Genomic DNA, 14,650 nt, shown 5'->3' on the forward strand with positions numbered 1-14,650 from the left:
GCTTGACATTTGTAACTCTTGTATCAAGTTACCACAGTAAGAGCCAAGATTTTAAGCTCTATTAAATAGAAAGCAAACAAACCAACAAAAACACTTTATATAATTATGTTCATTTAAGAAAATATTAGTAGTGATGTATTATTTTGAAATATAGAGTTAATATGTTTGGAGTTATTTAAAATTTATATTTAGAAAAATGTTTGTATTTTCAGTATTGCTGTAGACAAGCATCTATATAAGACTATTAAATTGATTGTTGTTTTATATCAAACAACTTTCATAATACTCATTTTATTGTTATAATGTTTTATAAATTTTAAAGATTATGACAAAAAAGATATTGTAGGTATTGAAGGGGGGTTGCTGGGAGGAGTTGGGATACAAAAGGAAAACAAGAATGTGATTTAATTCTATTTACTTAAAATATGTTTTTAAATGTTATCAAATTCAGATAAGTTGAAATCATGTAACTTTCTCATCATAATGCAATAAAACTTTAAAAAAGTTCCATATCATTCAAACAGATGAAATATGATTAAGAAAGTTAGTAACCAAAGTATGCTTTACAAAAAAAAAAAATAGTGTACTTATGTATGGTAATGTCATATGTAAAAAGACACTGAAATGTGAAAATGTTAACACTGTTACAGTTTTACAAGAGATGTGTGTTATACAAGTTATTTTATAGTACAAATTTGTTATAACATCCAGTTATGCTATGTTTAATTTTAGACCTATAAGTAAAATTCAAACTATAAATATTTTTTAATGAGGAAATATTTTGGAACTGGAGAAAAATCTTAGTCAGTAGGATATTTGGTTTGAAAGCATTAGGACCAAAATTTTGCACCCACAACCCAGAATGAAAAGCAGAATGTTGAGCAGTCCTTGGGATCCTAAAGCTCCAAAGTCAGAGACAGACTTCCTGGGGCTTTTTAAGTGAGAGAGCCTAACCTACCTGGCCATTTCAGAATAGTGAGAGATAGCATCGCTTTAAACATTTGGATAGTGTATTAAATGTGTCTGGATGTCAAACACTGGATCACACATGTAAGCTATCATACAGAAACATTCACACACAGGTGCACACACACACACACACACACATAGACACACACACACTCACAGACACACACAGACACACACAAACTCCTTTTAAATTATCTACATGTACATCAATAAAGCCTTACATTAAGACACTAAGGTAATATTTTTCTGGCTAGAGGAAAACTTTTAAAATATAATTTAGTTGACTTCAACACCAGTTACAGAGAATCATTTGTATCAGGACTAAAACACAATCAGGAATTATTTTGCATTTTCACAGATTTCTTTTTGTATAAAGTATTTCCAATGGTTCCCATGACAAAGGGAATTCTTTCAAGTATTAGCACATTTTTTGTTGAAAACCTAATTGTTTTAGTTTTGTAAAACTTAATAAGGAATGAGGGTTTCATAGCAGTCTAATCTTCATGCATGTGTACACTGACTTTTCACAGTGTACAAGTTCTGGGACTATGGAGCTGTAATTAACAGACTGCTGTAGTCAAGGCAATAGTGTGAGATGTCTGTTGAAATGTGACACAGGCCACTCTATTGATTCTGGAACAATAGAGCCAAATATTTTCATCTAGTGAGTGCATAGAAAACTGAAAAACATATATCACTCATAAAATTTAAAACATAAATACCTGTGAATGAAGGAAAAATTACAAATAAGTAACATGTATTCTTGATCATAGGCATCATGTATTCTTGATCATAGGTATAAGCTTACATAATGGCAATGACCTAGGATGAGGTCATTTTTATCTTTATTCCACATTGCTGCCTTGGTAAATCTTTTTTAAATGCATGAAGAAATATTTAATAATTTATGCCTATACCTCAAAAGCACCCCAGATCTCTGCCTTTCATTAGTACCTAATAAAATTACTATTAGTTTTACATAAAATACATCTATACTAGATTTCTGTGTTTTTAAATTTAAATACATTTTCTTCTATAGAAAATCAAGTTTTATGTGTTTTAAAACAAAAGCTACTGCTTAAAAGATAAAGGGATGGAACAATTCCTTTTCATCATTATTGTTTGCCTATAGAGTAGTGTTTTCTTTGGCATCAGAGATAATCACTGTCATCTATCTATCTATCTATCTATCTATCTATCTATCTATCTATCTATCTATCTATCACCTATCCATTCATCCACCCATCCACCCATCTATTTACCTAACTACCTATTTATCTATTCATCTATCCTTTCTTCATCATCATCATCACCATCATCATAAGATAAAGAATTGTTAAGTCTTATCAAGGATGGAAGGTTTCAAACAGAAGAGAGAAGAAATTGAAACATAGAACAAGTTTACCTGAGAAAAATGAAGTATACATCGAACTGAAGTTCCTGCTGGAATATGTCCAGTATAAACATCAAAACGACTCTGGGAAACAGAAAATCATGGTTAGTGTCTTTTATAAGAGTATGAAAGTTTAAAATGGTATTGTAGAACTGTGTTACTTACATGATTCAAATCTTTCCTAAATCAATAAAAAAGAAAGACTAGACTTTTACCACAGAAAGAAGCTAAGTATTTCTGTGATTTATATGCTAGTATGTGGTGGAGATAATCTACTTGGAAAAAAGCTTTAATCTTAAAGGACTGTTGAAAAGACATCAGAGAAATTAGAATTAAAATGTTAAATTCATAATGCCCAGATATTCATCCACATATGATATGGATGGATTTCTACTGCCATATTTACCTTTGCAAATTAAGCCATATGAACTACTCATTATGTAAGTAAACCTATTCTATACACTGCAAGCAAATAGTTCTCATTTTTAATGTTTACCTAGTAAAAAGGTGATAACATCAGCAACATTATTAGGAAAACATTTACCAGAAAACAAAAACCACACATACCTCATTTAAATTCTGGGGGTCGTATCCAAACCCCACTGTAAGAAAGTTATTACAAGCTGTTGCAATTTTCTCCCGATGGCATAAGAACTCAAGGATAGAATATAAATTTGATCTGCTGAGTACATCCTTTTCACCAAACACAGCCTGAAAATGGCATATTTAAATAGTAACTCTGAGGCTTTGTCCAGTAAGAAGCAAGGACAGAATGAACTTGAGTCACAAAACAAAGTTTCAACGTACTTATAAAGTTATGTGGGGTATGTTCGCTATTAAATTTTGTGCCTCCTAAGTCAGATACCCTAAAACAGTTCTTTTCAGCTCTACCAGAACACTTTGGTGAATAATGAATTATCTGAGGTGATGGCGATTATCTATGTCATTATGTAAATATGCAATTATTGTGGCTTTTCATATATCAAAAATATTAAGTATACACCTGTAATGAATGTCTTTTAATTTATGTGAGCTCTAAATCCATCAAATAATAAAGAAGCTAATGTCTAAATGTTAGATATGTGGCAAACATATTATTTAAAGTAATTATGAGATATGTAAGATAATGAAAAGGAATGTCCATAGTACATGGGATATAAGGGTATTTTATAACATTCATTTGTGTGTGACACAGGGCGTGCAGGACAGTTCAGGAGTCAGCTCTCTCCTTTCAGTGTGTGGGGCTCAGAGGATGAATTCAGGTCACCATCAGGTCACCAGGCACAGCTACAAGTGGACACACCACCACTGTATCAGCCCAGTACATGACAAAAGAGTCTATGAAAGTTAAACAAACAAAAAACAGCCCAGTACATGACAAAAGAGTCTATGAAAGTTAAACAAACACAAAAAAGTCTGACATCACAAACTAGTTGTAGAAGCTACCTTGGTGGTAAGGAATAAAAGTCATGCAATGACGCAGGAACTAGATAAAACAGCACAGAATGCAACTGGTTTCTAACATGATATTCACGAATATAGAGATGAATGAATAACTTCATTGTGCAACATTACTAACATTCTCACACAGATGCATACCTGCACACATGCACACATATAGAGCACACACTCACAGACACATCCAGGTACTCATAACTAAAAGTAAACAAAAAGGAAGAGGATTTGCACTCTAGAGGAGCCACCCACTTGATCTTTAGAGCTAACACAAAGGTTGTCGTGGCGATTAATGTGCCTCTGGTGTGTTCTAGAACTAAAACAGAACAAGAAGTTTGAAAGATTTAGAAAGTAGTTTTCTTGTTTTTTTTTTTTATATCTCTGAGCTCAGGTTGTCCATACGTGTCATATGTGAGAAAGCAACAGCTGATAATTTTATCTGTTTTAGAGAGTGTATATATGTAAATGTATATAATAATAAACTCAGAAAGCTATTAGTACATCCTATATACATGAAATGATGCTGATTCATTGTAAATGGATTGCCATTATGTAAATGCAGGTAAAACCCAAACTAAGTATAACTCCATGTCAGAACTATAGATGGTTCCCTATTTGAAAGAGACAAACCTCTGCAACTCCTTCCGTGGGTATTTGGTTTCCCCTTTTAAGAAGCAATGAAATGTCCACCTTTGGTCTTCCTTCAGAGATTAACTATGGAGCAGAGACTGAAGGAAGGGCAAGCCAGCCTAAATATAGCTATCTCCTGAGAGGCTCTGACAGTACCTGACTAACACAGATGTAGAGGCTCACAGCCATCCATCGAAGTTTGTACAGGGTCCCCAGTGAAGGAGTTAGAGAAAGGACCAATGGAGCTGAGGGGTTTGCAGCCCCTTAAGACGAACAACAATATGAACTAACTAGTACCCTCAGAGCTCCCAGGGTCTCAACCACCAACCAAAGACTGCACATGGAGGGGTCTGATTGTTCAGGCAGCATGTGTATAGTAGAGGATTGCAAATTCGATCATCAATAGGAGGAGAGGACCTCGGCCCTGTGAAGGTTCTGTGCCCCAGTGTAGGGGAATGCCAGGGCCAGAAAGTGGGAGAGGGTGGGGTGGCAGGCATGGGGAAGGGGACGGCAACAAGGGTTTGTTTTTGTTGTTTTTGTTTGTTTCTTTGTTTTTTGGAGGGGAAACTGGGAATGGAGAAATTTACATGTAAATAAAGAAAATATCTAAAAAAAGAATTTTTTAAAGTAATTCCCAATACAAATTAAAATGTTCATATTTTTTTGTTAAAAAAAGAAATGTATTATGAAATGATTTAAATACATTACTTAAAATAAAATATTATTGTTATTAAAAAAAAAAAGAAAGAGACAAACCAAGGGCCAGAGTGCAGAAGTGTACACAGTAGACGAAACCCTGAATCCAACTTTACCGACTAAAGCTTCTCTACAAACTAAAGCATTTATAATTAATACATTACTCAGCACTCTGTACAAGATGCAATCAACACGACTTTCGAAACAATGGAGAAAATGAAATGTGTTACAGTCCAGATGATGAAAAGCAAAAAAAAAGGTTAAAAGGGGAAAAATCTCACTCATTCTATTGATATTTCAATCTGAAACCTTTAAAAAAATACACAGGGAACATCTGTATGATAAAATCTATTAATGAAGGTTTCAGTAGATAGGAAAAGCAGGTGGGAAAAAGAAAAACGATCCGTGGTGAACTGGGAGCTGACAGGACTCAGCATCCTGGGAAATGCAGGACCTGCTATGGGAGACTGTGTGTGGTCACCAGGTGCTGAGCAGAGAGGCAGTATGGCCTATCTCAGCCTCTCTGCTCTTCCACTGGGTACCACTTCTATTTCTGAATGACCGTGACTAGCTGGTATTCCTAAGGGGTTGTTAGAAGCTATTACAAACCTTGATCACCAATGGGTCAATGTACGCAATCGTGCGAAAGACACCTTGCAGAAACTTGGTAAGCACAACAGGGCCCAGGGCAAAGTTGATCTTGATCTTCTGGGCCAGCTGTGGGTTTGTTGCAAATGCCCCATAGGCTGAAAGAAAACATGAGAACAGATCTCTTCCAGGGAGTGTCACTTGGCTCAAAGTTCTATGCAGTTTTAGTCTCAACAAAGACTATAGGTGCATTCTTTGTTATATATTTTAATCTTTATGTGGGTGATTCTCTGATTCACCTAGAAGCACAGCACCTGGTTATACTCTCTTTTGATTCCATTCAATGTGGCCCTCATTTTTCTAGCCACTGCGAAAGATTTTGTTTGTTTAACTAGACATTCAATAACTTAGTGTGTTGTTGCATTACCAAAAAAAGTAAAAATCTACAAAATTCAAATATTTCCCTATTGTTAATCTCTCACACTTTTGAAATCTACAGTGTTACATTTCTATTACATTGATCCCAATTCCTTGGGAGAATTGAGTAGACTATCTTCAAAAAATGACTCCCCCCCCATTAAACTTCAACTTAATTTCTTTTGATCATACAAATCTTCTCTAGTAGTTGGACAAGGATATGCCCCTTCTGTGGCTGGGAAATGATGTTTATGACTTTTTTTTTGGTATTTTTGAGACAGGGTTTCTCTGTGTAGCCCTGGCTGTCCTGGAATTCACTCTGTAGACCAGTCTGGCCTCGAACTCAGAAATCTGCCTGCTTGTGCCTCCCAAGTGCTGGGATTAAAGGCGTGTGCCACCACTGCCCAGCATTTATGACTTCTTAACGGTCCTTTCCTGAAATCCCAGGCTCTGCCGTGTGTGGGTGTATGTGTGGGTGTTTGATATATTTTGAGTTACATAATCAAATTATAGTTTACAACTACCAGGAAAACCCTTAGAAAAACCATTCCACTTTTAGTGTTTTCTCATTGAGGATGTTTGATCTCAGGGGACATTAATAACATGTGGAGACAGTGTTGCTTGTTACAACTCAAAGAAAATGAGGGCATCTATCTCCATCTAGTCAATAGGCAGTCTAGGTACCATTCGACATCATGCAATGAATATCCTGCAAGAGACAACAATAAAGATGAGGGCCTGTGCTATTGGTCCCACACCTTCCCTTAATGGACTGTGAGATTTAGAAGTACATTTCTTTAGTGTACTACCTGCATTGTAGCTAATAGCTCACAAAGTAATAAGGACGCTGTATTTTCAGAAGAGGAGAGAGGATGTCAGGAGGGGCTGTGTGAAAGGGAACTAGGAAGAGGGCATGTAAAGTGGATAAACAAATAAATTAAGGAGGAAAGCACTGTATTTTTTTTAAAAGTGGCATGCAAATTGATTACAAATGCTTTCCAAGGTAACAAGTTTTGGAAGCAAGTTTTTTTTCTTATATTCACAATATATAAATTAGAATGTCCAGACCAGTCCAGTACAATACTACTTAAAGTTCTGTGGATGCTCACTAGGTCCTCTGCAATAAATGCTCAGAATGCGCACATGAGTTAAATAAATAAATTAATTAATTAATAAACAAACGGCAAATAAGATAACTCAATAGGATAAATAAATTATTTTAAAAAGTGTGTGTACATCAATTTTCCTTTAAGAAATATGCAGCAAGCAGTGGAAGGAGACAGATGCAGATATTTTCACTCAACCAATGGACAGAAGCAGCTGACCTCTGTTGTTGATTAGGGAAAAGCTGGAAGAAGATGAGGAGGAGCGCGAGCCTATAGGAGGGGACCAGCAATCTCAATTAATCTGGACCCCGGAAATCTCTCAAACACTGGACCATCAAACAGACAGCATACACCAACTGATATGAGGTCCCCAACACACATACATCAGAGGACTGTCAGTTGTGTGTTCATTCAGAGATGATGCACCTAACCCTCAAGAGACTGGGGGACCCAGGGAATTTAGAGGTCAGGTGGGGTGGGGATTAGGGGCACCCAAGTGGAGACAGGGGGTGGGGAGGAGGTGTGGGATGTGGAGTAGTCGGAGGGTGGGTTGCGGAGAGGGGCAGGGAATGGAATGTGGAGTGTAAAAAATGAATTCATTTATGAAAAAAGTCAGTTAAGGACTTAAAAACAATGAGTATTAAACTTGGCTTTGGAAAGTGCAGTGAATTCAACTGTCTTTTATGGGGGAAATTAAAATGATTAAAGAAAAAAGTCCCTAGTTTTCTTTCTGTTATTTTGAAAAAAGATTAGTAAGGTCCCCATGGCTGTAATCTCAGCTTCTGAGAGGTGGAGTCAGTAGTTGCAAGGTTGAGGCTAGACTGTGCTACATAGCAAGACCCTGTATCAAACAACAGCACATGTGACTGTCTGATAACAAATGAAAGCACGGTAACAACTGGATTTTGAATTTCTGGCTAGTCTGAATGTTTCTACATACCGACAAGATGTCATTCATAAAAGTAAAATTATTGCTAAAGAATATTTTTGTGGTTTATGATAAAAAATTACAGTGTGTTCAGATTTCAATCTCTCTCCACATACCAAGATAGACGCCCTGGGAGTGGCCAATATAGTAAAGTTGTGTTTGTCCCGTCTTGTTCAAGATGAAATCAATGTTGGCTGGGAGGTCATATGCTATTTGTTCATCAAAACTGTATAAACAAAAATGGAGAGCTTTTGTTAATTATAGTGATTGAACATTATCCTTGCAGGATAAACCCTGATGAAAATAATTTCTAAAGGGCTGCATGAGTACTGAGATAATGCTTATCAAATAGCTCCTCCAGACCCTCCACCATGTCTCTTCCTGCTTCCTAAAATACCCACAGTGCCTTGGCGCACTTTGACTAGAGCCAGAGATCAGAGCCAATTATATGGCCAACTCTATCTTCAAATGCACTTGTTCTATACCAGAGTTTATGATAAATATATTCTATAGTACTCCCATAACATGTATATGAAGTTATTATTTGTATTTGGGTAAGATAGGTTAAAATGGTCAGTAAAGTGGGTAAATACTAAAAAAGGAAAACAGAAAAAGCTTTTAGAAAATAACAACACATTTCACAACTGTCTTCTGACATTTTGTAATAGAAATGAATCTTAAGTATTTTTTTTAATTCTTTCCCTATTATGTTTTCATAAAAATTAGAGAGCCATAACAAAAGAAAAATATACAGATGATTGGAATTTGGGTCTATACTTATCAAGCAGTATATACAGAATATGAACATCTTTTCTAGTCAAAAACAATGAAATAATTTATAAAAAAAAGATGAAGTAGCAATGTGATTGGTAGTTACAAGTAAAGAGGTATATAGAAATGGTATAGAAATATTATTTTTAATCTTAAATTAAATTAATAATATAAAATTTTAGTCAAGCTTTTAACCTATTAACCATTAAAATATTATTTAAGGAGCTGGAGATGTCTCAGTGCTTCAAGACACTTACTGCTCTAAATAACAGCTCACAACCATCTAAACTCCAGCATCAGCAGGACAGATACAAATCCTGTGGCCTCTGCACTCACATATATGAAAACACATGCATACATAGTACACAGAAAGACATACACACACATCAAAGATACATACACAGATAATACACTCATGCACACACACTACACACATGCAGACATAAACAGACACACCGACATACACATTACATATACATATACACAGACATATATGCATGCACATACACACACATAAACACACAGCTATCCACACACTCTACACACATATAGACATACACAGATACACACTAAAATGAATCTTAAAGACTCAAAATATTATTCATTACTTATGACATTCTAATGGTGTCCTTTTGGTCAAACTGAGTAAATCTGTGACAACTAAAAGACATTAAAGATAGTTTTAAGGAAAATGTACCAGGATAAAAGATCTTTTCTCTTACCTAAAAGCCCAGAATTCTTTAGAATCTGGGTCTAAGCGCACATGTTTCCTGGCATTGTTAGTGCCCCTGCTGTTCCCCAGCCACACCTCAAAACCAGCATCCGCCAGAAGGAAGGCTGGACAGTTGCTGGGGGGGTCAAGAACCCAATAGTCAGCAGACACAGTCAACCCATGATGCAAATACACGACTGGCTTCTTGGCTGAAAAGAAAACAAAAAGTATTTGTTATTTACTACTGATTTTTAAGAATGCAAAATAATGGAGCTCATTGTATTTCATATATGTATGCCCCTGCAATTTTCTCATATTTACACCCTCCCTCATTCTCTTTGACACCTATCTCCTCCTGGGAAATACTTGATTGGTAATGTAAATTTGAGTCATAAGAATACCGTTTGATTTCAGGATTTTTGTTATTATTTCTGACTAGTGTTTTGTGTTCGTTTGTTCTTGCTTTGTGGCATATAGTCCTGGCTGGCCTGGAACTTGTTATATAAACCAGGGTTGCCTTGAACTCACACAGATCCACCTGCTTCTGCCTCCCCAGTGCTGTGATTAAAGGCAACAAAGCTTGGTGTTTGGTTTTTGGTTTTTGTTTTTTGGGGTGTTTTGGTTTAGGGTTTTGTTTTTCTGTTTTTTGTTTGCTTGCTTGTTTTAGTAGTTGTTTGGTTTTTGTTTTTTGTTTTTTGGGGTGTTTTGGTTTAGGGTTTTTTTTGGTTTTTTTTGTTTGCTTGTTTGTTTTAGTAATTGTTTGGTTTTTGGTTTTTGGTTTTTGGGGTGTTTTGGTTTAGGGTTTTGTTTTTCTGTTTTTTGGGTTTTTTGTTTGTTTGTTTGTTTTAGTAGTTGTTCGTTTGTTTTGTTTAGTTGGCTTGTTTATTTACCATAGTGCATGTATAATCCAGACTGAGTTGCTAACAGCAGATTATCCTCATTTGATAATCATAATTTCACTTGTTTTCCTCAGAGTAAAATAATCACTGGACTCAACGGAATTACTTTATTCTTCCTGTTCCTTATTGAGTAAATATGAATTTCCCTACTAAATGTTTTTAATTTATACAATTTCCAAGCAAAGGATAATATGCAAAAATTTAAATAAATAACTCCAACAACAAATCCTTGAACATTTAGCCATTGAGTCAGAATGAACCAGATGCACCTGTCATCAAGAACGACACACTGAATACTTAGAGCTGTAATTCAAGCCTTGCAGTGTTATGAACATTGCAGTCAATGCTGGAAGTTCTTGGCCATTCCAGCAGGTATTCTGAGCTTTCATTCTGCTCAGAAGCCTAAATTTACATGACCGATGGTCCTTTTCTTCTAATAACATCAACTCCCATGGCAAGCATCATACAGGACAAGCACCTAGCTTTGCCTGTTGAAGCCATGGAGGTATGGGGGCTCCTCACAAGGGGTAAATAATGGAAAGGTTTGCACAGTATGCCTTTCACTCTGAGCACTCTTTGTCACTCACTGTTGTACGAATCCTGTCCCTCATTCTTCCCATGCTGAATCCGGAATATTGAGAGAAGATAACCATCCTTAGTCATAACCTCATGCTCTTCACTTTCATAGCCCCAGTAGGAACATATCTCACTCTAAACACAGAAGAGAAAACATGATTTTTATTAGTTTGGCCACTTGGATACTTTTATGATTCTCCAGTAAATTTTCTTTGTAGAATATGGTAGTGTGTTTTAGGTAAAGAGAAATGTCAAATTATCATAAATTTAACCATCTGGAAAGGATGCGTAAAAGGAATAGGGACAAATCTTTGAACATATGTTGATTAACAGGAAGAGCTTACCACATTCATATCAGCTTCAGGATTCTTCGGTTTGGCTTCCAAAAGGCAAATTATTTTTCCAATTGCATGAACAAAACACATTGTTCTCAGTAGCCACCACATTTAAACCTGCTGGGAAATATTTACCAGCATAATACAGTACATGTGGACAGGTAGACTCATGTTATCAGATGTACATTGTCCATCTGTCACCTTACATACTAGAAAGTTAGTCATATCACCTTCTAAGACTCAGAAATACCTCTGCACTTTTCAAAAGACAGCACATATGAAACACAGAGTAATTGTCCATACTTTTCAGAAAACACTCTTTCTAGAACTTGTCCTAACTTAATCATGATCATTATTTGGTTTTCGTCAACAAAACTGTTACACACATTCATCTAAAACCTTTTATAACTCTATCCCAACAGAATAAAGCTGGGAAGAACAATAGAACAACCATAGCAGGGTGTGAGAGAAGCAATGTGGGATACACAGTCTCATGGAAACAGAGTGTGTGGCTCCAAGGGACCTTATGTAGTCACTACTGCCAACATGGTCTTCTTTTGATGAATAATAACACAAGATGAATTCCACAGATGTTTTTCAGAACTTTTCATAGACATATTTTAAAGAAAATACAAATACTGGAAAAGAAATATTTTCAACACAAATCATTAACTCTACCATTGATACAGAGCCTAGCTATGGTAGCTCACATTCGCGATACCAACTTGGCTGTGTCCTGTTCTATTTTTTTTCCATAAATGATTACTGTCAAGGCATGATAGAGAAAAGAAGACAAATACACCATAGCAAAGTAACTTTCTGTACAGTCAATCATGGTGGTAATTTTCAATGGAAATTATGATGTATCTAAAATAGAATGAATTTCCCATAGGAATATGTTGTGAACTGAAATTCTAAAAAGGTTTGAAATACCACAACTTCATACTCACTGTCACCAATGTAAAGTCTCTAGGCTCTCTGGAGTGTAAATGGAGTTTTAATTCTCTTTGTCCCTTCCTCTCTATATAAATATCAGCATGAATATGTTCTTTGGATGACCTCCTCTATGATGAGCAGTGGCTATGGCTGCAATGAACTCTGACATTTTCCAAGAAACCAAATATTTGCAAAGCTTTCAAGATGGACAACTCCCAACATTTCTTCCTAGGATTATCATCTCTGTGATCTGTCATGTGCTCTAATGCTTCTTCCCAAGTCTCATTTCCCTGACTGTGCAATTAACATGAAAGAGTTCTTCAGTGATTAGGAAGGGAATAATTAATCAATATGTATTTTTGTTAAAACTGTAAACATTACCCTAAGCTGCTTTGAAGAATTAGGTGTAAGTAAGTTTAACAGAAGCTTTTATTATTTGTTGAAAATGAAGTATATGGAGAAATCTTGCAAATGTGAACAAAACAGAGGGTTTGAAAGTAGGGTTTTATTTTGAAAATTTTTTTTGTTTTTGTTTTGTTTTGTTTTTTGTAATTTAGGTAAGTAGGGAGGAGATACAAGATTCAAAACACATAATACTCACAAAGTCATAGTACCCACAATATATGAAAACAAACAAACACTATTCTAGTGTGCTTTTTTTGCTATAGTAAACATAATAACCTTGAGGAGAAAGTAATTCATTTGGCTTACATATCCTGATCATAGTCTATTATTAACATAAGCCAGGGCAGGAAATCAAGGCAGGAACCAGGAAGCAGGAATAGAAGCACAGGCTTTGGAGGAATTCTTCTTACTAGCTTACTTCCCATTGCTTGCTCAATTCCTTTTCTTTTACCATCTACCCAGGGGTGAGTGGCATCTACCACAGTGGCTTCAACCCTCCAACCTTCATCCTTAATCAAGAAAATGTTCAACATTATAGGTAGACTGGGAGCAGATGAGTATGTGAACACGAGGGATTAGATAGAGGGGGTGGGATAGACAGAGGGAGAAAGTACTGGGAGAGATGACTGTGATTGGGAGGCATTTCAGGGGCAAAGTAGAAACTTAGTGCAGTAGCAACTCCCTATAATCTACAAGAGTGACCTTACTGAAGTCTCTTAGCAATGGGGATATGGACCCTATGATGGTTTGTATATGCTTGTCCGAGGGAGTGGCAATATTAGGAGGTGTGGTGTTTTTGGAGTAGGTGTGTCACTGTGGGTGTGAGCATAAGACCCTCACCCTAGCTGCCTGGAAGTCAGTCTTCCACTAGCAGCCTTCAGATGAAGATACAGAACTCTCAGTTCTGCCTGCACCATGCCTGCCTGAATGTTGCCATACTGCCACCTTGATGATAATGGACTGAACCTCTGAACCTGTGAACAAGGCCCAATTAAATGTTGTCCTATATAAGACTTGCCTTGGTCATGGTGTCTGTTCCCAGCAGTAAAATCCTAACTAAGACAGACTTTAAACTGATCATCTTCTGTAACTAGGAATTACTCCTAGTGATAGGACTGGAATATTAACCTAGTCACAAAACCTTGCACCTAAAATCTGTCCTATTGCTTGGGCAATGGTGATACAGAACTTATGGGATGGCCATCCTATGACAAGTCCAATGTCCAGTACATGCTATGAGATAGAGCTCATATCTGATACTTCCTAGAGGGTCATGAACCAGAGGCAAGACCCCCCAGAGACCCATGATAGAACCAAACACAACTGGCAAAAAAGAAATCAATGAAATGATTCCTAGTGATATTCTGCTATGCTGGTAGAACAGTGAATAGCCCAGATGTCATTAGACGGGCATCATCCAGCAACTGATGAGAACAGATTCAGAGAACCACAACTACTAAGTGAAGTCAGAAGAACCCCAAAGAAGGGAGGAAGGATTGCAGAGCCAGAGGAGTCAAGGACATCACAAGAACATGGCCAACGGAATCAACTTAGCAGGGCTCATAGGTTCTCACAGAGACTGCAATGATAAACATGAACCCTGTATGGGTCTCAGCCTGGTCCTCTACATATACCTTACAGTTCTGTAGCTTAGTGTTCTTGTGGGAGTCCCAACAATAGAAGTGGGGAGTGTCTCTGACTCTTGCCTGTTCTTGAGACCTCTTTCCTCCTACTGGGTTGCTATATCAGCTATGCTATGAGGATTAGTGCTCAGACTTATTGTTATGTTCTTAGGCTATGTTTGATGGATATTCTTGGAAAGAGGGGTAGAGAG

The 14,650-nt window shown here is 36.5% G+C and overlaps 1 protein-coding gene across 1 annotated transcript in view; it reads right to left on the reverse strand.

Moving 5' to 3' along the window:
- Positions 1–11,565, reverse strand: part of LOC116101447 (tear acid lipase-like protein) — a 14,785-nt gene extending 3,220 nt beyond the window's left edge. The window contains exons 1-8 of the mRNA XM_031384999.1: positions 11,485–11,565; positions 11,152–11,275; positions 9,676–9,790; positions 8,299–8,408; positions 5,778–5,889; positions 4,070–4,133; positions 2,930–3,073; positions 2,375–2,446 (exon numbers count right to left, since the gene is read on the reverse strand). Coding sequence (XP_031240859.1) covers positions 2,375–2,446; positions 2,930–3,073; positions 4,070–4,133; positions 5,778–5,889; positions 8,299–8,408; positions 9,676–9,790; positions 11,152–11,275; positions 11,485–11,565 — 822 coding nt within the window. The remainder of the gene's footprint in view (positions 1–2,374; positions 2,447–2,929; positions 3,074–4,069; positions 4,134–5,777; positions 5,890–8,298; positions 8,409–9,675; positions 9,791–11,151; positions 11,276–11,484) is intronic.
- Positions 11,566–14,650: the final 3,085 nt, after the last annotated feature.

The sequence above is a fragment of the Mastomys coucha genome, unplaced genomic scaffold (genome assembly GCF_008632895.1).
Source record: "Mastomys coucha isolate ucsf_1 unplaced genomic scaffold, UCSF_Mcou_1 pScaffold21, whole genome shotgun sequence".
NCBI classification, from domain to species: domain Eukaryota; kingdom Metazoa; phylum Chordata; class Mammalia; order Rodentia; family Muridae; genus Mastomys; species Mastomys coucha.